At 41.3% G+C, this 22,606-nt stretch overlaps 4 protein-coding genes across 13 annotated transcripts; 2 read left to right on the top strand and 2 right to left on the bottom strand.

Annotated features, from left to right (window-relative positions):
- Window positions 1-132: 132 nt before the first annotated feature.
- On the top strand, window positions 133-5,031 carry LOC107272595 (mitochondrial Rho GTPase). Of its 4 annotated transcripts, XM_015749887.2 has the most exons (13): window positions 133-871; window positions 942-1,147; window positions 1,253-1,303; window positions 1,377-1,478; window positions 1,546-1,587; window positions 1,658-1,944; window positions 2,027-2,219; window positions 2,298-2,564; window positions 2,626-2,838; window positions 2,914-3,110; window positions 3,373-3,411; window positions 3,643-3,714; window positions 4,030-5,031. In XM_015749887.2, the coding sequence occupies exons 1-13, from the start codon at window positions 655-657 to the stop codon at window positions 4,154-4,156; spliced, it is 2,013 nt and encodes a 670-aa protein (XP_015605373.1). In that variant the 5' UTR covers window positions 133-654; the 3' UTR covers window positions 4,157-5,031. The 4 variants fall into 4 exon arrangements, with proteins under 4 accessions (XP_015605373.1, XP_015605374.1, XP_015605375.1 ...); XM_015749888.2 differs by lacking the exon at window positions 3,373-3,411 and having other exon boundaries at window positions 135-871; XM_015749889.2 differs by lacking the exon at window positions 3,643-3,714 and having other exon boundaries at window positions 135-871.
- LOC107272613 (coiled-coil-helix-coiled-coil-helix domain-containing protein 10, mitochondrial) lies at window positions 4,002-12,034 on the bottom strand. Of its 4 annotated transcripts, none has more exons than XM_025089934.1 (5): window positions 11,427-12,034; window positions 7,424-7,608; window positions 4,714-4,867; window positions 4,341-4,624; window positions 4,002-4,135 (listed from the first exon to the last, which is right to left on the bottom strand). In XM_025089934.1, exons 1-4 carry the CDS (start codon window positions 11,481-11,483, stop codon window positions 4,406-4,408), a joined length of 615 nt encoding a protein of 204 aa, XP_024945702.1. In that variant the 5' UTR covers window positions 11,484-12,034; the 3' UTR covers window positions 4,002-4,135; window positions 4,341-4,405. The 4 variants fall into 4 exon arrangements, with proteins under 4 accessions (XP_024945702.1, XP_024945705.1, XP_024945704.1 ...); XM_025089937.1 differs by lacking the exon at window positions 11,427-12,034 and adding an exon at window positions 8,313-8,410; XM_025089936.1 differs by lacking the exon at window positions 11,427-12,034 and having other exon boundaries at window positions 7,424-8,283.
- Window positions 5,662-6,660, bottom strand: LOC107272611 (coiled-coil-helix-coiled-coil-helix domain-containing protein 2). The gene is made up of 3 exons (XM_015749918.2): window positions 6,455-6,660; window positions 5,854-6,254; window positions 5,662-5,783 (listed from the first exon to the last, which is right to left on the bottom strand). Exons 1-3 carry the CDS (start codon window positions 6,493-6,495, stop codon window positions 5,776-5,778), a joined length of 450 nt encoding a protein of 149 aa, XP_015605404.1. The 5' UTR covers window positions 6,496-6,660; the 3' UTR covers window positions 5,662-5,775.
- LOC107272592 lies at window positions 8,591-22,560 on the top strand. 4 transcript variants are annotated; one of them, XM_015749885.2, is made up of 3 exons: window positions 8,591-8,991; window positions 14,523-14,756; window positions 17,563-22,560. In XM_015749885.2, exons 1-3 carry the CDS (start codon window positions 8,940-8,942, stop codon window positions 19,434-19,436), a joined length of 2,160 nt encoding a protein of 719 aa, XP_015605371.1. In that variant the 5' UTR covers window positions 8,591-8,939; the 3' UTR covers window positions 19,437-22,560. The 4 variants fall into 4 exon arrangements, with proteins under 4 accessions (XP_015605371.1, XP_024945690.1, XP_015605370.1 ...); XM_025089922.1 differs by lacking the exon at window positions 8,591-8,991 and adding an exon at window positions 11,061-11,252; XM_015749884.2 differs by lacking the exon at window positions 8,591-8,991 and adding an exon at window positions 12,127-12,955.
- Window positions 22,561-22,606: the final 46 nt, after the last annotated feature.

Genomic DNA, 22,606 nt, shown 5'->3' with positions numbered 1-22,606 from the left:
CCGTGCAAGAGTTGTGTAAATAGATTTGAGAGAGTTAGACGCCATTGGAGTCTCCCTTGCACGTACGTACAGCACTGGAATTATCTAATCTAATCTAGATAGGTAGAATGTATTACTTTGAATTGTTTGAGATTCAAAGCGTAATAAGTTAAAGCTTAAATTCGATCAAAAAGGTGCTGGGAGGTCCTTCCTGGACAAATTGAACGTATATAGATATCTTCAGGGTGTCTGTATCCACTTGTGTAGCCGCGCCTTTCTCGCGCCGTGTGTACTTGACTATAGTTTCGTTATGTGTCGTCATCCGTAACCTTGAAGGCCACCCTCGAAGCAAAGTTGGAGTTTTGAACGGCCATCAACGGCGATAGAGTGCCTGTGGTGGTCCAAGTCACTTTGGGATAGTACCATTCTATTAAATAAAAAGGCGTCCATACGTAACTTATTTAGGTAAAGAATATGCCGGATTCCTGGTGTACATAGATGGAAGCCGTGCGGAAGAGTGACAAACAGGGCTGGTGGCTATTAGCGAGAGGTTACTAGAAAGAGGTTAGGTGGGTACGTGCCGCTTGTTTGGATGCGACAACGATGCTTTCTCCATTCAACTAGACAGACCCCCTGCTAAGGCCTTGTGCCTGTTAAGCTCAACCGGTCTACTAGATGGTTGCTACAAGCAGTATGGTGCATCGACAAATTGCGCCCCGGCGCAATGTTAGAATCCTCTTGGTAGGAGAGCGTGATGTTGGAAAGACCTCCTTGATACTCTCGTTAGTTAGTGAGGAATATGCTGAGGATGTACCCAGTAAGGCCGAGGAAATCACCATCCCTGCTGATGTTACTCCGGAGCAGGTGCCAACGCACATTGTTGATTATTCTGGTAAGTATGGCAGGTCTGTTTATAGACTTTGGGGTGTTATGCGATATGGAAACATATTTGGTGTTTTTAGCTGCTGAACAAACGGATGATCAACTGTCGGAGGAAATTCAAAAAGCACATGTTATCTGTGTTGTGTATTCAGTGGAAGATGAGGATACTTTGGATAGGGCAGCTACTTACTGGCTGCCACTTATTAGAAAATGTTCAACCAATAATCGATGCCCTGTTGTACTTGTAGGGAATAAGATCGATCTTGTGGACTATTCCACCATAGAGGTTGTTCATTTACAATAGAGATTAGATTTGTATTTATATTATACAATCAAATCTGTTTGTTAGAAACTAATAGGACTATTTAAAATGATAATTATGTTTTTTCAGGCTGTTTATCCTATAATGAAGGAGTTCTCTGAGATTGAAAGCTGTATCGAGGTAACTTTATTTTCCAACTACATGTTACTATTAAGTTGCGACATATGTATATTACATTGAACTTATTTTACAGTGTTCTGCAAAAACGCTGCAAAATATCTCGGAAATGTTTTACTATGCACAAAAAGCTGTCTTACACCCCACAACTCCACTTTATAACTACGATACACAAGAGGTAAGTGACATAGTAACATAAGTTTAGCAGATCCTATTAAAAAAAACTCCTATTTTACTATGCCTAGCTCACAGAGGAATGCAAAAGGGCGCTACAGAGAATATTTAAAGTGAGTACTCTGCACAGTAAAAGACTTGTAAACCTGCTAATCATTCTAACGATCTTTTATTCCAATCCAGATATGTGATATTGACAATGATGGGTTATTAAATGACATGGAACTGAATGCGTTCCAACAATGGTGTTTTAACACACCCCTGCAACCACAAGTACTGGAGGACGTAAAGGCGGTTCTATCAAAAAATATTCAAGATGGTGTTTGCAACGGTTGCGTGACTATGAAAGGATTCATGTACCTCCAGTGCTTATTTATACAGCGTGGACGAAATGAGACAACTTGGGCTGTTTTAAGAAAATTCGGTTACGATAACGAACTTCAAATGTCAAAAGAATACGTCAGTCCAACGTAAGCATCGACTTCCACTTATATCCTTTAAAAATTTCACCATGACAAAACGCATTAACAGATTTATAAATCATATCGGTAGGTTAAAGGTTCCGCCAGGCTGTACAACAGAACTGTCGCACAAAGGTCAAGAATTTCTGGCACTATTATTCATGCAACACGACCGCGACCACGACGGAGCCTTATCCCCACCAGAATTAGACGCCCTGTTCTCTAGGTGCTTAGTTCCGCCTTGGGGAGACGAGTACAAGTACACTGTACCAACGAACGAAAAGGTTTCCTTTCCATTCTCTAATTCTAAATGACGAATAAGTGTCAAGAAGGAATTCCAACACAGACTGTTTTCTTCCTAGGGTTGGATAACTATCCAAGGTTTTCTCTGCCAATGGGAATACATGACATTAACAAACGTACGCAAAACCATGGAATACATGGCGTATTTTGGCTACAACATGTATCACAACGAGAGTCAAACAAGTGCAATTTCGGTGACCCGTGAAAAAAAATTAGACTTGGCGAAAAAGCAATCCAGCAGAAACGTCTACAGCTGTCACGTGATCGGTCCAAAGAGTAGTGGAAAGACTACCCTCTGCAGAACCTTTATCGATCCTAAACTAGAGGTACTTTAAAGTAGATGGCATAAAGACTCAAGGATGACACTCAGGGTCAACATTCTTACAGAAATTATCAGACAATACGGTGCCGCCAAATTCACACGTGACTGTGAACACAGTGCACGTCTACGGTCAAGAGAAAACTATAATACTCAGGGATATTAATGTGATGAACGTTCAGGATGCCCTGACTCCTGCACAAATTCAGTGCGACGCAGCTGCACTCGTTTACGATACCAGTAATCCCAAGTCGTTCGAATACATAGCTCGCATTTATATAGTGAGTAGATACGATGACGTAACCAAAGGCCCGTGCAAATTTGCTAAATCTTGTACATTGATTTTTTTATTGCAGAAGTATTTCGCGGACAGCAAGATCCCTGTGCTGATTATTGGTAATAAGACCGACCTTCCCGAGGTCAAACAAGAATACTTGCTACAGCCGGCTAGTTTCTGCAGCAAATACAAGCTTATGCCTCCTCAGCCGTACAGCGTGACTCGTACAGTGCGTCGTGAGATATTCGTTAAACTAGCAACAATGGCAGCATTTCCGTAAGTCTGTTACCTTATTTAAATTTTATTAGACTAGTCAATGCGTAACAAAGAAGAAGCCTGCGGTAATTACAACCAGCAACGTACAGGTGCATTGACGGGCATTAATTGATATCATTAAGTCCTTAATGAGTTATAAAGTTTCTCAAAATTATGAAGCTTTCTTACCGTATAACGGGTACTCGATCAATGCCTAATTTATTTAATATTAACCAATTGCCAAGTGAATTGACTTAGGCTAATAAAGCTATTTCGTCTTTAGCCGCTTTCAACCAGCGTGGGTATTATTTTACAAACACAGGTTGGTCGAATTCTCTCAGACTATAATTGGTTCTTTTTTATTTTAATCGTACAGTATCGTATAGTGACCGTCGAGCGAATCGTTTTCTGAATAAACAATTCAACGGATACTGGAGAGAAAGGACTTATAGTTAAAAATAGATCGATCAACGATCAATACGATTCGTTCGATAATACCAAAGTATTGCACGAGCAGTCTATCGTAACGAGATCCTATTATTGATCTTTTCAGTCCTTTGAGGCGTATGGTCCACATGTTGCTTGTCAAACCCTCACCCACCGAATGGTGGAGTTCATTTACAAGGTTTCTTTTGTCATTATTCTTTATCTATGGTTTTTTTTATGTGTTATAACTGCACCCAACCACGCAACTAAGAAGCATCTAACAATATTGAAGTTGAGCATGAGCATGATAACCCAAGCGTGTATCAATCTCAAACATACATTTAATCAGATTGAAATTGAACTCGAAGTATCTTCATTTCCAGTTTATAATTATTGTCTGTGTTATCTTTTGCCTCTGAGATGTATATATATTTACATGTTTTCTTATGCAATCAATGAGCGATTGTTTTTCAAAACTTTAGGTTCATATAATAATAGTTCATTCCTGTTTCAGACATATGAAGCAATTTGGGCTGATACAAGGCGATTCCGTTGTCTGGTGGAAAGCTGGTCTGGGGATTGCTGTAGCAACAGTAGCTGGTTTCGTCGTGATGCGCGTCCTGAATACGGATAAAAGATAGTCTACCATGTCCTTCCCATAATACCCGTAATCATCCCTTTTTCGATCACTTAAAGAAATGAGCCTATCTCCTAAGCTCACGTTAATTTAATAAACTCTGTTCACAAGTCGTAGATGTCCCTCGCGTAATTCGGTACCTCAATTAACTTTTAACGAGTCATTACAAATTGCACCGATGGACTTACCCGTATATATTTTTGTTTATGCTTTCCTTTGATGACTGAGTGACGTCACCTGTTTACACAATGGATCACGTGCTAGCGCGTTTCTGGCACTGCAGCCAGACCTCGTGGAATTTCTTACACCTTTCGAGACTTTCATTGCGTGAAGCACATTCAAAAAAATCTCGAATTTCTGAGGAACATTCATCCATCTCAGTAGTTCCGGAAGATGATGTGGACTTTGCCTCTACCAATTCACTCTGCCCACGTCCCAGCGCATTGGATAACACGTTGCCAATCATTTGACCCTTGGACAATGATTTTTGTGATTCTTTTTCTTTTTGGTCTACTGTATCCATTCATCTTTATCATATTTATAGATCATATGTTTGCTTACTAATATAGTTCCAGTCGCGACTCCTGTAGCTGTACTTGCTATGTTCTTTAGAGAATCCTGTGTGTTTTCTGCTTTCGCGGTGTTTGGATCAATATTTCTTGTTTGCGGCGATTGTTTTGAGGTGGGAGCTCTATTAGGAGCGAAACTACTGAAACTGTAAATATTCAGAGTAATATTTATTTTCCAATAGAACTTAAAATTTGAAGTATCTAGCTGTAATTAGGGTCGTATATTTAATTTGTGGGATACCCAGGTCAACGTTTTGCGTTTTCCTTGGATCCTGTTCGACTATTGTTACATTAAATGTCTGTATTAACACACGAGTTTTCCATTGAGGTTCCTACTTTATTTAGCTACGTTATAATTCCTTTACTTTTCTTTCCTCCTTAGGCGTCTGCTGCACACGTTTAACTCAGGTCTGAAAAACAGCTTTTGAATGAGCGGTTCGTTCTAGAATTATGTGCAACACGCACTATTTTTTCTTTTGCAATCGACAAGTGCATTCCTATACGGTTCACATGTCTGCAAATTGTTTTCACGTTGAGTGCAATTCAATAACTCTCGTTGCTCGTACTCGCAAGGCTTCATTTGCTCCGGCGGCGGGTCTGACGTTGGCGGGGCGTCGTGACGACCCGTGATTTTGTCCCCGATCACGGTTCCCTAAAATAGGCCCAATTACAGCTTTCCAGAGAATTCTATTTTATTTTAAGGACTTCATACCGCGGCTACGCCAGCTGCTGTTCCTGCCATTTGGCCAAACACTCCAGGCTGTCGTCGCGGTTGAACTATTACAATGTCAGGTCTGTAAAGGGGATCATTCATGGAAAAATTGGATATAGAGGCATAGTGCAAAATAAATAGAACTCATACGCTGCTTTCATGTAATATAACAACTAATTTTATTTATTTCATCGTCTACATGGAGTACAGAAACATATTTGTGTACTGCTTGGATGTTAACTTTCCTAAGGTTTCAAATGACGCACGAACAGGAACAGTTTATTCCTTAATTTTCATGCTCTTCAGGTTGACACATCTAATTTTGCGAAGTTCACGTCGCATTTATATATCTGAAAAATACAATTTCATGTTAAACATCCTGCTGTATACAATGCTTTTATGTTGAGCCAATATACTGACGGTTGGCAACTTTGCATTGACGAAGAGCCTCATTGAAGCCCTCGCAGAGAGTGAGGTCACTTTGGTTCTGGGCACATTCCAAGAACTGCTTAACTTCCCAAGCACATGCTCCAGTAGGCTGTGCAGGTGCACCTACAGCAGACTGCTGAGCAGGGGCACCTTGCACAGCAGGAGCTGCAGCTTCACTGGAACCTCCACTGAAAAGTCCTGTCATAGCATGGCCAATAGTGTGTCCAACAGCCGATCCAATGGCAACACCACCAGCAGTAGCAGCCATTTGTCCCATAAGAGATGGTCCTTGAGGTTGGGCCACCATGGGTGTAGATGCAGCCGGCGCAGTTGTCGCTGGAGGCTGCGCTGGAGGTGGTGCAGCTCTGGCAGGTGCAGCTGCTGGCCTGACACTAAAAAAGCAATGTTGATATTAAATAAAAGATCCTAAAAAATCAACTATAAAGAAAATATTAGTCCATCTCTCATAGAGAATATGTAACCCAACATTGATATCTTTTATTCACGGCCTTGGAAGTGTGACGTAACAAAAATCAATGAAACGAAACAATTATTTCTTACATAAATCCATTAAAATATTATAAAAACTTACGTCCTAGGTGGTGGACCTGAAGCTCGTCCTCGTCGAGGCATGTTTTCTATTGATTCTTTTCACTCTTGATTAGAAAAAAAATGTGTTCACACTCTCGAACGTCTTCTTCACGACTGATTGCGACTGATTCTCTCGTGAACGTTACACAACGGACTTTAGCAAGATCGGCGTTGTTATAGATGATATCGTGACTCTTAAGATTTCTAGAATATTAGTGTCTCGCCGGAAGCGGAAATAGCGTCAAAGCAGGAGACGACTTCAGTTCAATATCACTGTAATGTAAACGCGCCTTAAGGTTAAGTATCACGCTGCCACCAGTTGGCGCTGAATGTGGCGCGGCAAAAGATACGTCGTCACATGTGGCAAATTGCACGATACAAGAACTCTCATCCTACGAATACATAGGAGCCAGAAAGTTGCTGCCCGATAACACGTCATTTCTAACAATAAATCAGATTTCCGAATGGAGACTACCCTCTCCACAAAGAAACCCATTTCTTTTAATAACATATGCATATATACGTGCAAGACTGTTTCCACGTAACTCGAACGGACAAACAATATAGCAAACCTGAATTGCGTTTCGATTTGTATCCACGTATCGTTATTTATCAGCTCTCTGTTTAATTAATTGCGACGCGAGGTAAAATGTTCTCTTTTTATAATAATTTCGATAAACAGGTTTCATCTACTGATACAACATTCTTCATTCAAGCTGAAATATCAAACGGATTCTCAAAGGCTGTCATACAATTTTAATGACGCATCCAGTGGCCTGGCTGTTTCACCGAATATTTTGCGTGTTTAATGATACAAAAAAGATAGTCACATAAATTTTATTTGTTATTGAAGTTGAGAGTGCATCTCGTTTGACCTGGGTCCACACTCTAATAACATGTCAACGAACGTTTATTATTTATTTGTACTCAAAGTATATGATATATGTTATATATGTTATTCTTAACTCACCCTCGTTGTGACGGAGGCGACGGGGGTGGCTGTGACGGTTGTTTTGGGTGAGAAGATTGTGTTTTTCCTCGACTGGATTTATTGCTCGCGCTTCTTTTACTGTTCGGCATTCTTTTTATCGTTCCAATAAATATATACACCAAACAACCCCAACGAACATAATTTTCACTCCTTTTACCGCATCCCTTTCGAAAACGATTCACCCGAAATTAATTTACACGTCAAAACAAGAAAAAGATGTCGCCACGAATGGCGGACTGTCACTTGTCTTAAATTATGAACGAGTAAAATACAATTCGACGTGAAAGAAACGAAGATCTGATATTCGTAAAATCAACGTAATTATCTCAATGAGTTTCATATAAATTATTCCTACGAAAATTTATTTAACCCGAAAGTAAATGCCTGGGGTGTCTGAGACACCCCAACTCAATATTTATTTTCAAATAGCCAAGAAAATTGCGCGACCATTCCCAGGTTAAGAACGAAAAGTAGTGTACTGTATATCTATACGTTAATAAACAGTAAATGTACCTCCCATGTATTTTACATCCAGTTTAATTCCGAGGAAAACGACCATTGTGATTCTGCACGGATAAGCGAACCTTTTAGGTACAACGCGAGACTTTATTATCGAATGAAGGCCGCGAGGTCGACCATGGAGCTTAAGGCTCGAGAAACGAATTCAAAATGGCATGCATAAGTAGCCTCAGCTCTCGAGACGCGAGAAACTCGCAATCCGTCTTAGTACTTGTCATTCTCTCTGAATCAGCTGACGAAAAAAATTCTCTTCCGGAAACCCTGGACACGTCTTTAACGCTCGAGAGAGAGACGATAAAAAAATACGAATTATATATTCCAAAATAATATTGTTTGTCTTCTTACTTACAGCCTTCACATAATATCTTCGGCTATATAAATTAACAAGAAGATATGACAAATTTCCGAAAATTAAATTTCCAAGAAGATGATTTGTGATGTTTCCTCTTATCAAACTTCATTATCTTTAAAAAAAAAACATGTGTGCGTGCACTGTGTGTCCGTACGCATGGCTGAGATATATGTATGCGCGCAGATACTATAGATATAATATGAATATACGTATACATGGGGAAATATAGGACAGAGCCAGTCAGATCTCAACATATAAACCGGCAGGAGCACGTTTCGCGTGAGTCAGTATACACGATGCTCAGACTCTAAGAAGATAGAGCACGCATACTTGTTCTTTCTTCTTGGTTAGAGAACTGGCAGGCAAAGACGCGGCAAGACTCGAGAACTCTGACAAAGACGCATCATGACGTTCGACAGATGCACGTGCGATGGTGGCGTTTAAAGATAAAGTTCAGTTTCCATTGTGTCTCGAAGTGAGTAGGATGTACGGGAGATCAAGAGTATATTAACATGATAAACATGAACAATAGTCGATGCGTGCGCGTGAATGTATAAGTGAAAAAAGACATATAAGAAATTAAATAATTAATAAAAGAATCAATGACATCACCCAGTATGAAGTATGACGATCTATTCGAGGAAGGATGACAGGAATTCCTTGTACTTTAACGAAGGTAAGAATTTTCATCAGTTACTTTGTGTCATGCTTATTACGTCGAAACGTTGTCGGACGTATCGATAACCTTAAACGCTAACCGCCGAGCTCGAGGACACACGTGGAAGAATTGTTCCTCCGGTCATCGATCTTCCCGCGTTACGATCAGTTACGATCTCCCCACAGCCTTAGGCTCAATAGACAGCAAGTGTCTCGACATTTAAAGCTGAGAACGAAGAAACCGAAATACCGATCTGGTCAAATTATCATGAACTTGAAGCAGAGGCGCAGAGCTATCGCGTGAGTCACAATTTCGTCCCAGGACAAAGAGATGGCAGTTGGAGACGGTACAGCAGTGATATATGTATATGTCTACGCGGGAATATAGAACTTCGTATAATTTCAACAATTCAGAATTGGATTCTGCAATGTGTCAAGTGTTTGTATTATTCTTGATCTTTCGAAATTCTACGTCCTCTATTCATTCCTAGCCAGACTTTGCTCCTATCGGCAATCTTTTAATTCTTCTTTTTTCTCCTGTCTCGTTGTCATTATCTTGGCCTTATGTTTATTCGCCGCAGCCACACTTTGCAAATTTATCAACACCGGCTCCAAGACCTCGAATAACGTCGCGCAGCACACCAAAATTATTCTTCCCAGTAATTCACGTAGACGTGGCAGTATCGCGCGAATTGCGCACTTCTGATGGCGTTCTGCCAATCGGCGACTTTTTTGAATATATCTACATATACGTATTATCTACGTATGAGAAGACATTCTTCAAGTCAGATGCACCCGAGATACCTGAATTCAATAGACAAACTTGTAAGAATATTTGAGGTTTAAATTTTCGTGACATCATACAGTAGCTGGAATAAAATTGTTTGAATAAATCCCTACGTGTTAATCTCTAATAATAATTTTTCATTTTAAATAAAATAGTCTTATTCAGAGGAAGAAGAAGAATAAGAATAGAAATGGAATGTCTGTCCTACTAATAATTTCTTTGTTCGTTCCGACCTACAAACTGGAACACTTTATAAAACGCAAAAGTATATCAACAAGAAGTCAAATGCATAAAATCGATTATATCGATTATATATATATAATATATATGTGTGTGTGTGTATATATATAATATTTTCTCTTATAGATAGATCTTTCTCCTTTCTCGTAGATGAGCTCGTAGAAATATCTACTGAGTGAAATTAAAATTGAACAACTGTATTTCACTGCAAAAAAAATGTACAAGATGGCACCACATTGAATACCGTTATTTGTGATTCTGCTAAAAAAAGAAAATTCAATATCAAAACCTCTTCGGTTAATTATCTCGTATAAGAGAGGAACGAACTTTAAAAATGGATAAGGTTCGTTGGCCTGGGACCAGTGAATTCCTTCATCTTCTCTCGTACAAGCTCGGTCATGGAACCATTGTCGCATTCAGTATGGCGCAAGGGTAAAATGCGATAAGTCGATTTTAAACGAGGTAGCAGTTCGTAGTACAAAGTTAATAACAGAAGATAAACACGTGGATGGCTTTGTTAGTAAATATCGTATACTGCGTAGTCCATGCGGCATGACTCGTGTAAAAATAATGCGATAAATGAGGCGAGTGATGCACGTGGCTATAGCTGCGTGTATAAACTTTCAGCAAGACTTGTTAAACACTAAAATCCCAACTTAGGAAAAACGACTTATTAATTGAACGAAAGATTTTCTTAGTGATACATAGAAAATTATTGAGACAATTGAATGAAATAGCAGGTGAAAGAAAAGGTGGCTGTTAAGATATATAAAAAAAAATGTGTTAAATAATCCTCTGAAGTTGGCGATAAAGTATGTGGAGAGATGGACAAGATTCGTTAGCACTCCCGTTATATCTCCGGTTAATAGCAAATATATATATATATATACACACACATTGTATATCTCGACTGCCTGCGACAAGAGACGTGTATCGCGAGTGAACAGGGGCGTGAGAGTAGAATCGAGGACGATGGCTTTTTAAACGGGTAAAAGTAACGGGGCGTGTAACGGCTCGAATCCCAACGCATCCCGGTAGAGCGTTTCTTGGACGGAGTGCGTCTATCTGTGTATATGAAATATTCATAGGTACTCATGGTTAGCACGCGCAAAGCGCAGCATTCGTGAAAATGATAGCACGAAACTGCGCGTGATTGGTTTCGATATAGGTTTTGTTTCTGTTGACGAGGAAGATGGAGCAACACGTGATAAAGTATAGTGGGATTTATCGGATTGGTTTTGCCATTGGATATTGTACGTATTTGGAAAGAAATTGAATGGTGTAATTATACGGTGAATTGCAACAGACGTTATTGAATTAACGGGACGTCATATGTTATCGGTATAAGGCGTTTGTGTATTTCAATAAAAATCATATGAAGAATATTCTGCTTGGATACTGAGGAAATAAGATAATGCTTTACTTACTTTTTTTTTAATCACTTTATGATTTTCGTACGTTGCGTTACATTCGTCCTGGGTCATTGCCTGGGGTATCTGATTCTGAACGAGAGAATCCGGACTGATGGCCTTCGGTGTACGAATAATGATAATAATTTCTTTAATATACGTTACTGTTAATTAGAATTCAGATTTCAGTATTCTTTGTATTTCTCGTGGAATTCCACTGAGCATGTTTGACACGGTTTTAATCATATTCGTAGAGACTCAAGTGTGGACGAAGCTTCAAGGAAAAGCATGAGTCGACGCGAATGAAAGAGAAATTCTTGGTAAGGTCGTGGATTCATCTTGAATTTCTGTAAAAGTACATCTAAACTGGTCCACGTGATAAACGATATCAGTCAGCTGAAGCTTTGAGTTTTTGATTTCTAAACACCATGTTTCTTATCGTCATTATGAATTTAATGAAAAATTTAACGCTGAGGCTGAAGCGATAAAACAAATAAAGGTTCTCCTTTCCTCTTTCGTATATCCCGATACATCTCTCTTTATCCATCGCCGGATTTCGCCGTGCTGTGATGCGTTTGATCATCACGAGTCTGATTGGGAGAGATGGTGATGGGACGAGAGGAGAGATGGGAGTGAATGAGTGGGAGCAATTCACAGTGGGAGTGGAATGGTTAAGTTGCTGGCTCTCTTTGGACACGCTATATACCAGTACGTAAGTTCCGTGCGACTTGAACACACAGCACGATATGCGCGCGCGATATACGTCGTGAACTGGCGCCTTTTCGTTCTCACAGTAGGAGAGTAAACAGTTCCTTCGTATAGTTCATCCCCGACGGTGGTTCTTAGGTAACGCGATATATCGGTGCCAAGAATTGATTGCGGATAGACGAATTAAGAAAATAGGTTCTTGTGTGGATTAAGGGTGAGAAGAGGAGATTTATTGTTATTTCGAAGAAGGTGAAAGAATGCAGGCGACTCCGAATTGCCTCTTCGTACAAAAAGCGTCGCATTCGAAGATTCAAAGAGAGGATTTCGGTTACTTTGGCGCATCGCCGCGTTTGAGAAACTGGCGCTGCTGGTACTGAGGACGCTCCTTGGAGTAGCCCTTCTGTGTTGGACGTCGTATCTAGACGATCACAGGCTGTCGGAGCTGCGGAGGGGAATTTCAGCGTCGACGCAACGCCGCATCGTTGCGTGATCGCCGCCGCTGTCGCCGCCGCCGCCGCATTCGTGATCCCCTTTCTTGGCTCGTACTTTTTTTTTCTAACGTCGCGAATCCTCGTGGACATCGTGTTCGCGGGCTGCTCCCGTCCTCGTCGTTCCTACTTTACTTCGTGCGGAACGACGATTCGACTGGCGGTCGAGCGAGTGTGAATTTCGTGTGAAGCACCGGGACATGGAGGATACCGAAGCCAAAACTATCCTGGGGGTTCGGACGCCCGTCCTCGTGGTGCTCAGCTCCGTTGTATTCGGCGGCCTTGTATTCGCCATAACCTACCTTACCAATCGACTGGCTCGCTCCGCCAAACATTCGGATACACCGAAAAGTAAGGCTCTCTTATCCATTCTTTTATTTACCAGTCGATTCGATTTTATATACAATGTTTCGACTATACGTGATCCTAGGCATTTAAGTTTCTTTCTCCAAAATTTTTCTGCTGTGCAGTTTGATATATTTTTTAAAAGCGATTAAACCTCCAGCGAGGCAAAGAGAAATGTATCGACTGACGTCAAAACGTAGATATATTTTCAATATCATCTCCTGCTCCTAAACTTATTGAAGTTCGCTATTGTTCTAGCAGTATATAGTAACGTACAAACGACAGACGCTTTCCTTCTTTTAAATTTTCTCTGTCGAAACCACACGCCGAAAATTCTCAGTGAAATCTTCGAGACGTGATCTCGCGGCGCTCGAACGCCTCGTGGTGTCGTATATAAATAAACTTGCGTATATTTATGTACATTGACTTCTGTGTGCCATGCGTGTGACGAAAAGGAAAAAGAAAAGTAAAAGGTTGCACGTGAGACGCGGTGCATAAGCACGAAACGTGCAGCGCCACGCCATGGGATTCTCGTGCGTGTTAGAAGAGGGATATTGTGAATTTCGAAAGTTTACATTAGAAAAGATTGCTCTCTGTGAAAGACTTTTTCTTTTGGTCCACGTGATAAGGGTATAATTGCGTAACACTAGAATGATCTCGAGATATCATTTTTGCTTTTATTTGACGTGTTTCGTAAAGACTGATAAGAATTATCTTCTCGCGTGGTTAATATTTCGGCTGAAACAAAGCGCGCCAATTTCGAATTGGCTCGTAACTTTTTATTTCATTTTTAATTCTACATCCACTCGATGCAATAGATATAAATGTACATAAATTAATGAATAGTTTGCTTGTTTTTGTTTTGAAATTTTTTTTGTATACATAAAAATGGAAATGATAACACACATGTGGTGAAATTATTGATACTGACGCACACGTGGGACGGAGGATCAATTTCTGACGATGGAGAAACAGAAAAACTTGAAATTCATTTTGACATATTTCCTAATACCTGCCAGGAGATTCATGAATCAATAAAACTTTCGTATTCGTCTCAGTACAAATAACAGTATGAAAATGGTCTAAAATTTGTCCAACTGTATAATTCTATAGATGCGTCAGAGCTGACGATTACGAGTCTCTTATTACCCTGTGTCACAAACGTTCCACTGTCATCCAAACGATTCATCATGGTCGTATCCCCACCATGGTGCAGATTTTCCAGTCAAAATAAATTAGCCAATCACGGCGTTGGTTACTCTTAAAAACTAAGGGAAATTTTTACAAAATTCGCAACCATTTGTCGTACCGATACTGGAGGGGATGTTTTCAAGCCGAACACGTGGTTCACTGTAATGTCTGCCTGAAATACGTATAAAGGCTGACGAAATGCTGCCTACGCATTTCAGTTTAATGGAAACTCTGGCTTGAGTTGTATTCTCGAAATTTCAGAGTCATTCCGGGTTTCGAGTACGATATTGAATTTTTCTAAAATAGTCCAATTTTCAAGTATTTATTTTTACGTAACAGTGATACAATTTGGAAGTTTAATGTGTTTTATTTTCTTGTGCAGATGAGTCAGAGGCTAATCGCAAGTTAACGGAAAGTCGAAATTCAACGAACGGCAGCGGATGCGCTGGTGGTAATTCCGGGACGAGCAACAAACGTGCCAAGAATAAAAAGCGACGCGAAGCGCAACAGGAGTTCACCCACTCGTGGATGGTCGGAGCATTGAAGGGTCACACTGGTCCTGTCCTCGATATGAATTTCTCTAGCAACGGCAAGTTCCTCGCAAGCTGTGCCGAAGGTATGTGAACGACATTCATCGCGGCTTAAATTTTGGTTTACTCGTAGGTGTTGATTTTCGCGGGAATTTCGAAGTAAGGGACGAGACGTGTGCAGACGTGTGCCTCAGAGTTGTGCGAGGAAGATAAAAGTGATTTTAATGTTTTAATGTTTTAAAGTTAATATACTATATATTCCATACACTGCTAATAGATACTAATATCAATGTAGGTCGTGGAGGAGAAATCGATCGGATGAGAACTGTCGTTTACTGTCGCTCAGGAGAACGGTGTCCTGATTAATTTCATGATCTTTTACAAAGTTCGTTGCGCCTTGTCCGTTTCTCTGTCTTCTTTTTTCTTATCTCCGTGTTGTTATTTTTTTAAATTTTAAATCGGCTCTGCCGCACGACGAATTTATCTTGAGCCCATAAACTGCTGATTTACGATTCAATTGATTATTTTTAATTGGTTTATCAGTTTTGTTCAGTGAAAAATATTTTTTTTTCACGACTTTTACTTAAACACGTGGTTTATGCATTTTTCTTTTAATAATTAGACAGTCCATCGTCGCCTGTATGTAAGAATAACGCGTTTAAAGGTTTGCTAAGAAAAATAAAAGAAAAAGTGCATAAATGGAAACTGGAACGCTGGGTCGAAGAGTTACAAGCGTTTGCTCCTTAAAAATGGCCACCGAGAGAAACGTAACGGGAATAACGGTAACGGTAATGCAGAGTGGGTTAACGTGACTCGTTGCAAGTAGAGAATGAGTGCAGGAACTGATCGGTGTACGATACGCCTCTCACGTTTTACAAATCCTTGGGGCTTACTTTAAAATGAGAAATATAAAATACATTATCGTGTATTCATATCGATGCTAGATTGCTGGCCTTCATTTTTTGATTTTTTTTTTAACTCGCTCAATATAGCTACATATTTATATTTTATCAGAAGCGATAAAGCAATTTATTGTCCAATGACAAAAAAAAATATCAGTTATCATTGACCGAAATTTGTCGAATTTTCGTAAAAAGTGATGTGCGGCTGTCAACGTTGAGAAAATAAACACGAGTTCCGAAAATCGCAAATTCGCCAACTGACGTTACTCGTTGCGTAAACATCATCGACTTTGTTCAATGGCAAATAATGTTTGCCTTGGTGATTATTTGAGACTAATTATATCGGTATTATCGTATTGTCTCTTGAAAATTAATTTTGCCCGTCTGCCACGCGTTTGACGTCTCTCCTCGAGACTCTCGTTCTTCGTTTCACGCTGTTTCCTTCATCGTCTTTGAAAATGATTTTTTCTCCTTTTTTTTTGAGGTTATTTAGGGCGTCGCACAAAAATAGAACGAGCGTTTCTTCCCATTGAGATCCAAGAGTTTAACGTGGGAGTGAAATACGCTAGCTGGCTCTTTGGTCGCGTAGAAAAGCACAACATTCGGCTCGCAAGCGCCAACTCGAACTTGTGTCGTTTTCCGGTACTAAATTCGCCCAAAACAAATGTCACGAAGTCGTGCAACCCTTTCTTTACCGAATTCCGTGTTACTCAATTCATATCAAGCGAGATGAGTAATTTTTATAACTGACAAATACAATGGACGAAAGCCTAACCTAACCTATTCTCTTATGTTTATTCTCGTATCTAAAGGGCAATGCCTCTTTATTTTCGTCAAAGAGCATCGGCCACGTGTCTCGTGTTCTAGGGTCTAGGCAATACCTATAGCCCAGGTATACCCGGTCGATTCCAGTGAGCCGTCTGTCGTTATAACCAACCATGAGTCATTGTCAGGATCAAAGTGCATACTATATATATATATATATATATATATGGAACACTAAGGCACTCGTAATATTAATCATAGGAGCGGTGATTTTTCGAGCCCACAAAATGTCATGATCGAATGGTTTATATTTAGAAAGATATCGACGATCGATTACGTGGTATAAAGATAATGAGAGGGAGAGAGAGAAAATTATTTGGACAGTGGGAGCGCGAGAGAGTGACAAATGACAAAGAAATACAATTGTGAATATCGATTTTTGTTTCCCTTGATCTCTCGATCGGCGCGCGCTTAGTCACTGGAGAGCGTAGAGTCGCGTTTCTTCGTAAGAGAAGCATCAGGCTGATTTCATAATGACGCAACGGTATCGGAACTGAGCCATTCGAGGATCTCGTTTTCTTCCTCTCCCCGCTCCCCCTATAACACCATCTCCATTATACGATAGGATGCTTTCCGACTTCCTGGCACCGTTACGAAGATCTCTTATAGCGCGAATTCCTCTCGCAGCTGATTCTCGTCTTCTCGCGATTACTGACTCATGGGTATACTTGTTTTTCTACACGCTTATCAGCGTCTTTCGTTCTGACGAAGACGTTTCACGAGAGACGCCTAGGGTTTCGTAAGGTTTTATGCTGGCCCAGCTACCACGTGTATCGAATCTGTGACGTCGGAGTTGTGTTTGAAAAAAATTTTGATTTGAAAAATTTTGAATTACTTCTCAACCGTCCGACGGATTCAAGAGTGAAAGAAGAAACGCGAAAGAGAGAGAACGAAAGAGGAAGATACGAACGGTACGAAGGTGTTGGAGCTTATAGAAAAATTGTAATAATAATACGAAGAAGGCAAAGCGCAAAGTGATAAGCATTACGAAAGTCCTCAGGGTGTAGAAACACGCTGCGTATAGTACTGTATGATAAATAAAGAGAGGGAATTAACGGTGCATGAGGCCTGGTGTGTCTTTTTCCGGCGCGTACCTTAGCGTATCGTTCTTCGTTAATAACGGCCGATGACTTACCCACGTCTCTCTTTTGTCTGTGACATTAAGATTGCGGCTTGGTGCCGGAAGAGGAGGAGCTGCTGGACCTTGGCGGCGGAAGTAGCGGCGTGCGCGTCCGTTGCAGCAACGAGGGAACGGCTGCTAGTTCATCGGCGATCCGGACGACCGGGACCACGGCGATGAAGCTGTCGACCAGGAAGAAAGCATCTACGACGGCGACGGCAGGGACGACGACGACGACGAGGACGAGGAGCACGGCGCCGAGTGACGTCACCGATGAGGCGTCATCCACGAAGAAGCGCGAGGATCGGGCCATCCTGAGTCGTCGACAGCGCAAGAATCGTACCAGGGCGCCACGGGAGCCACGTTCCGTTGATGCTCAGGAAGGTGAGAACGAGCGGGAGCACGAGGAATGCTACAAGGAGGATGCACGGCGCAGCAGACACAGGAATCATCATCATCATCATCATCATCATCATCATCATTATGAGAACAGCCCAGCAAGGAGCACGGACTCGAGTTCAAGCAGCAGCAGCAGCAGCTCCAGTTCTGCAGCCGATGTCGCGTCTTCCGTAAAACTGTCAAACTCTAGGAGGAATCATCCTACCAAGGAGATCGCAGTGCCGCGACGTAAGTGCGAGGACGTTGGCAACGAGAGCAATACTCGCTTGTGCCTTGACGTCGAGGCTGACGTAGACGGTGACCTTGATACCAACGTTCACGGTAGATACAGTGTATTTCGTGATGAACTGTGTTATCTTAGCGATAGTGCACTGGCCTCTCTCTTCTTGAGATACACACTCTCCGGCGAGCAGCTAGCGCATCTTGGATATCCGGTGGAGTGCAGTCTCTTTCCAGGGTATGCCATCATCATCAATCATCGTGAGGAGTACACGCCCAACGTCAGGAGGTGTCAACGCTTGGACGTGAATGCCAGAGAGTTCGTGCCCAATGCGAGATCCAATTACAATCAGCGAGAGTCTTGGAGCGACAGCGGAAACGGCAGTGGCAGCTCCGTCGAGAATTCGGACCAGGAACCGGATGGATCGTCCGACAGTGATAAGAGCTCGGAGAGCGACAAGAATTCCGACATCGTCGAGGCATCTGCTCCGAGTCATCGTGGGAAGGCTCAGGTCAACGAAGACTCCTCCGACATCCTGGTTGTCGTCGACAGAACTTGCGCCAGGTGTTCGAAGAGCTTCTACGTGAATCGTCAGGACGGCGAGTACCTGACGCACGAGAAGTGCGTCTATCACTGGGGAAGATTGCAGCATGGAGCGGCGGGCACCAACAGCTGGTCTTGCTGCCGCGGAAGAGGATCCACCAAAGGATGCACCCAGGCGCCGCTTCACGTTTGGAAGGGCATCACCACTGGGTACAACGGCCCTTTCGACGGGTACGTTCGCACGAAGCCGTGCAGCACCAGGCCACCTCACGGCAACTACGGCGTCTTCGCTCTTGACTGTGAAATGTGCTTCACGAAGCGTGGCCTGGAGGCTGCCAAGGTCACTATAGTGCGACTCGACGGCAGGGTCGTCTACGACACCCTGGTGAAACCCGATCTGGAAGTGATAGACTATAACACCAGATTCAGCGGGATCACGGCCAAGGATCTCTCGCGTGCCTCGAAATCCTTGCGAGACGTCCAAGCTGAACTTCTGTCCTTCATCCATGCCGAAACCATCCTGATAGGTCATGGCTTGGAGAATGATCTTCGTGCACTTCGCATGGTCCACACCAACGTAATCGATACCTGCATTACGTTTCCACACTTCATGGGCTATCCGTATCGCTGCAGTCTCAAGACCCTGGCCAAGAGGATACTCAACAGAGAGATCCAGGTACGGGAGCACGACTCCGTCGAGGACGCCAGGACCGCGGCTGATCTCATGCTCAAGAGACTTCAGCATGATCTCCTTTAAGCTATAGATTTAGAGACTTATTGAGACACGGAGAATCGTATGTTCTCCAGGAAGCTCGCGTTCTCGGACTTCCCTCAGTGTTCAGTTTCAAGTGAAATCTGTGATACGTTATACAGTTATATATTTACTATGTATAGTCCTGTATAATCCACCTGCAGACCACATTCGCATCCAAGTACGCTTATCGCGACTCATCGCTCACTTCTTCATATCAGGAATCGTCGTCCTTCCGTTTCATCGAGCTTATCCACATCACTTGTATTAGTCGTTTTTCGTTCCTCGAACTCCAAGGTGATCGGTTGGACTTGGGAAGAAGAAAGGAACACTTAAAGAAACTTACACCAAAGAGTTCACAAGGTTAATTCATGTAATTCACGCGACAAGCTTATGCACTGCTATTTCGACCTCCTACATTGTTAACTAGGAATGGATGTAATTCGTTTTTACAATGACATCATGCTCATTAAACACATCGATTTTTTCAATTATATTTATCTACACGTTAAACACGTGTTTTTACGCACACCATGAAATCGTATTTATTCAGTTGCACAGCAGAAGCGAAGGAACGTCCTTGGATGGGGGACAAAAAAAGAGAAAGAAAGTAAGAGAAATTTCGAATAGGAACCAGGTATTGCATTGCCCTGAAGATGCGTTTACCTGCCTCTAGCCGATGTTGCTCCATGTACCCACGTGTTCTTGTAATTCGCAAGATGAAGAAGGACCTCCGGCTCTTACGATCGTATGTTTACGTATACGTATGTTTAGCGGGTCCAAAAAAAATGGAGAACGCGAGCGGAAGGAAATAAAACATTTTTTTAAAGAAAAAGCGAAAGAGGAGATCGAAGAGGATACGGAGGAATGTCACTGTTGGAATGTAGATTGCTCGGTGTTTTAAAAATGTTTTTCTTTTTTGGCGACAGTCTTTCGACTGTTCATGAGTGTTGCGCAAGATTTTAGACTCATTAAATATATTCGAGGATACTTAAGAGCGATCACCGTCGAGAATCCTTGAAGATCCAGAGTCACTGTTGCAATTACCTGTGTCCTTTTTTTTTTTGGGTTCCGTAACACCACGAGGCCCGCTATTCGCAAATTTCGGGTGCACTCTTGACCTTTTGTACATTTGGGCTCGATTACTCATTTTCAAGGAAATCTCATTTGATTCGTAGGAATGAAGCCTTTACGTTTTTCTACCCACGAGCGATTCCTCAGGGCGAGATTTTTCTAACCAGAATTTAGTTTGTACAAGTATTTATATTTTTTCTCTCTTTTTTTTTTTTTTTTTTTTTTTTTTTTTTTTTTTTTTTTTTCATTAAGGGTGTATATATTTTTTATACTTATCGTAGCTCCGAGCGTACGCGATAATCATGGACGGCGATGCCCGCTGCTATTTGGTGGGATCTGCCATTTCGCGACGGAGGAAGTACTTACAAAAAATTTTCCTTTTGACAAAAGTACCTGTCGCCTAATCATGGCGTAAGTTTGTTCCGTGTTGAATTTTTTTGTAAAGAATACAACGGGCGGTCGTTCATACAATACGTAATGATAAACGGGTGGAGAGAAGGGTCTCGCAATGAATCGCGAGTGTATAAACATGGGCTGCTGAAAAACTAGGCTAGTCATTCGCTGCCACGTGTAAGGTAACGGCGAGCCGTACGCGAAAAAAAAAACTATAATAATAACATTATTGTATAGAACCTCGTGACATATTAATTATATTTTGTTCCCCCCCCCACCCCCTCTACTTACATGTATACTTGTTTCCTCACGCGTCAGACTCTTCTTCTTTCTAGAACTATATTTTATTGTAATAGAAAAAAAAAGATGCTGGCTCGAAATCCTGGCTCGCTAAACCAACAAAGAAACCGATTAATTTCTAAGGACAATTTAGGATTAACTTAATCATTTAAGTTTTTGTAATCGATAATACTCGGCCTAGGCGCCATTGGTGGTAACAGGACGGTACCCACGGGGGTTAAATTGAATCCTTTGAAACGATCTGTACGATTTAAAGGATTAAAGTGGAACGAAGCTATTCGAAGGATTTCTATGTCTTGGAAGACCTTCGAATCCCTTTTTGTACGATAATCTCAGTGTTAAGGACTTAATTAAGATAAAAAGAGATGTACGTAATAGGTATGGCTGACGTACGTACGAAAGCGTGTTGATTAATATACGAGTTTATCTTTGCGGGATCGACGATCACTGAAAGATAAAATACGATAAGCTCGATTAGAATAGAAATTAGACATAAGTCCTGTGAGAATGGAGGAGTGTGGCAGGTTTTGCGATGAAAGAAAATTCAGATGGAAAAATTATTGCAGCGTGATTTATTATTGCGTCATATTCAAGATACACATAACCTACAGAACGTTCTTTACGTATACTTTTACCCAAGGAAAACTTTCTCTCCGGAGATTTTAGAGACCTTACGGCCATTTCTGTATCTATGTGGAAGACTTGACGGATATCCTATACACGGACCTCCTGGCAGTGATTTATAAAATTATGACGTCTACCGAAACGATAATTCGATTAGATAACTCGAGCAGGCCTATGGTGATTCGTAAATAAATAATTCGTTGGTCGTAAACGTTGACGAGAGGACTGTTTATAAAGAAAAAAATTGGCTGTTATGGCAATACATAAATTATTCTTGTTATACGAAAAAGCAATACGGTGCCTGCCGATTAAATTAGACGATTTTACTACGAATAACGACCTTATTATTCTAATGTGTATTCGAGACACTGATATCTGTTGAATAAATGTTTTCTTTTGCCGTTTTTTGGTAATGATGCTACTTTCTACGTATGCAGTGCATGTTAAGATAAAGAGTGACTGGATGGGAGAGAATGTTGACCAGAGAATGACAAATAATTGTGGATTTTCCTTTTCTTTTCGTTAGTGAATTATTTAAGGATGCGTTCTGCTGAGATTTATGTTATTTAAGCGTCTTTGGAATACTTGTATAGTGGCCAGGCTCATTTTGTGAACCCCTGAATGCCTTGTTACTGTTGATATTCAAATATGGCGATTCGACGTAGATTGGAGCGTCGAATTTCACATAACGTGGCTGTCGCCTGTCAACGCTATACCAATACACTTTTTTTTTACGTAACTACCGATCTCTCATTAATTAATTTAAAAAAGAAACATCCTCCTTC

The sequence above is a fragment of the Cephus cinctus genome, unplaced genomic scaffold (genome assembly GCF_000341935.2).
Source record: "Cephus cinctus unplaced genomic scaffold, Ccin1 Ccin1_scaffold1205, whole genome shotgun sequence".
Taxonomy (NCBI): Eukaryota; Metazoa; Arthropoda; class Insecta; order Hymenoptera; family Cephidae; genus Cephus; species Cephus cinctus.
The sequence above is the reverse complement of the archived record's forward strand: the minus strand, read 5'-3'. Positions and strand labels throughout refer to the sequence as shown.

Coding starts and splice junctions, on each gene's coding strand:
- LOC107272611 (XM_015749918.2), bottom strand. CDS start 6,495: ATGCCTCGACGAGGACGAGCTTCAGGTCCACCACCTAGGAC. Junction 6,255..6,454: donor TCAGGTCCACCACCTAGGAC/GTAAGTTTTTAT, acceptor TTGCTTTTTTAG/TGTCAGGCCAGCAGCTGCAC.
- LOC107272592 (XM_015749884.2), top strand. CDS start 12,805: ATGGAGGATACCGAAGCCAAAACTATCCTGGGGGTTCGGACGCCCGTC. Junction 12,956..14,522: donor ACATTCGGATACACCGAAAA/GTAAGGCTCTCT, acceptor TTTCTTGTGCAG/ATGAGTCAGAGGCTAATCGC. Junction 14,757..17,562: donor CCTCGCAAGCTGTGCCGAAG/GTATGTGAACGA, acceptor TGTGACATTAAG/ATTGCGGCTTGGTGCCGGAA.
- LOC107272613 (XM_025089934.1), bottom strand. CDS start 11,483: ATGACCCAGGACGAATGTAACGCAACGTACGAAAATCATAAAGTGATT. Junction 4,868..7,423: donor TCGCCTCCGTCACAACGAGG/GTGAGTTAAGAA, acceptor GAATATTTACAG/TTTCAGTAGTTTCGCTCCTA. Junction 4,625..4,713: donor TCGCGACTGGAACTATATTA/GTAAGCAAACAT, acceptor TCATTGTCCAAG/GGTCAAATGATTGGCAACGT.
- LOC107272595 (XM_015749887.2), top strand. CDS start 655: ATGGTTGCTACAAGCAGTATGGTGCATCGACAAATTGCGCCCCGGCGC. Junction 1,588..1,657: donor CGCTACAGAGAATATTTAAA/GTGAGTACTCTG, acceptor ATTCCAATCCAG/ATATGTGATATTGACAATGA. Junction 3,412..3,642: donor GTATTATTTTACAAACACAG/GTTGGTCGAATT, acceptor TGATCTTTTCAG/TCCTTTGAGGCGTATGGTCC.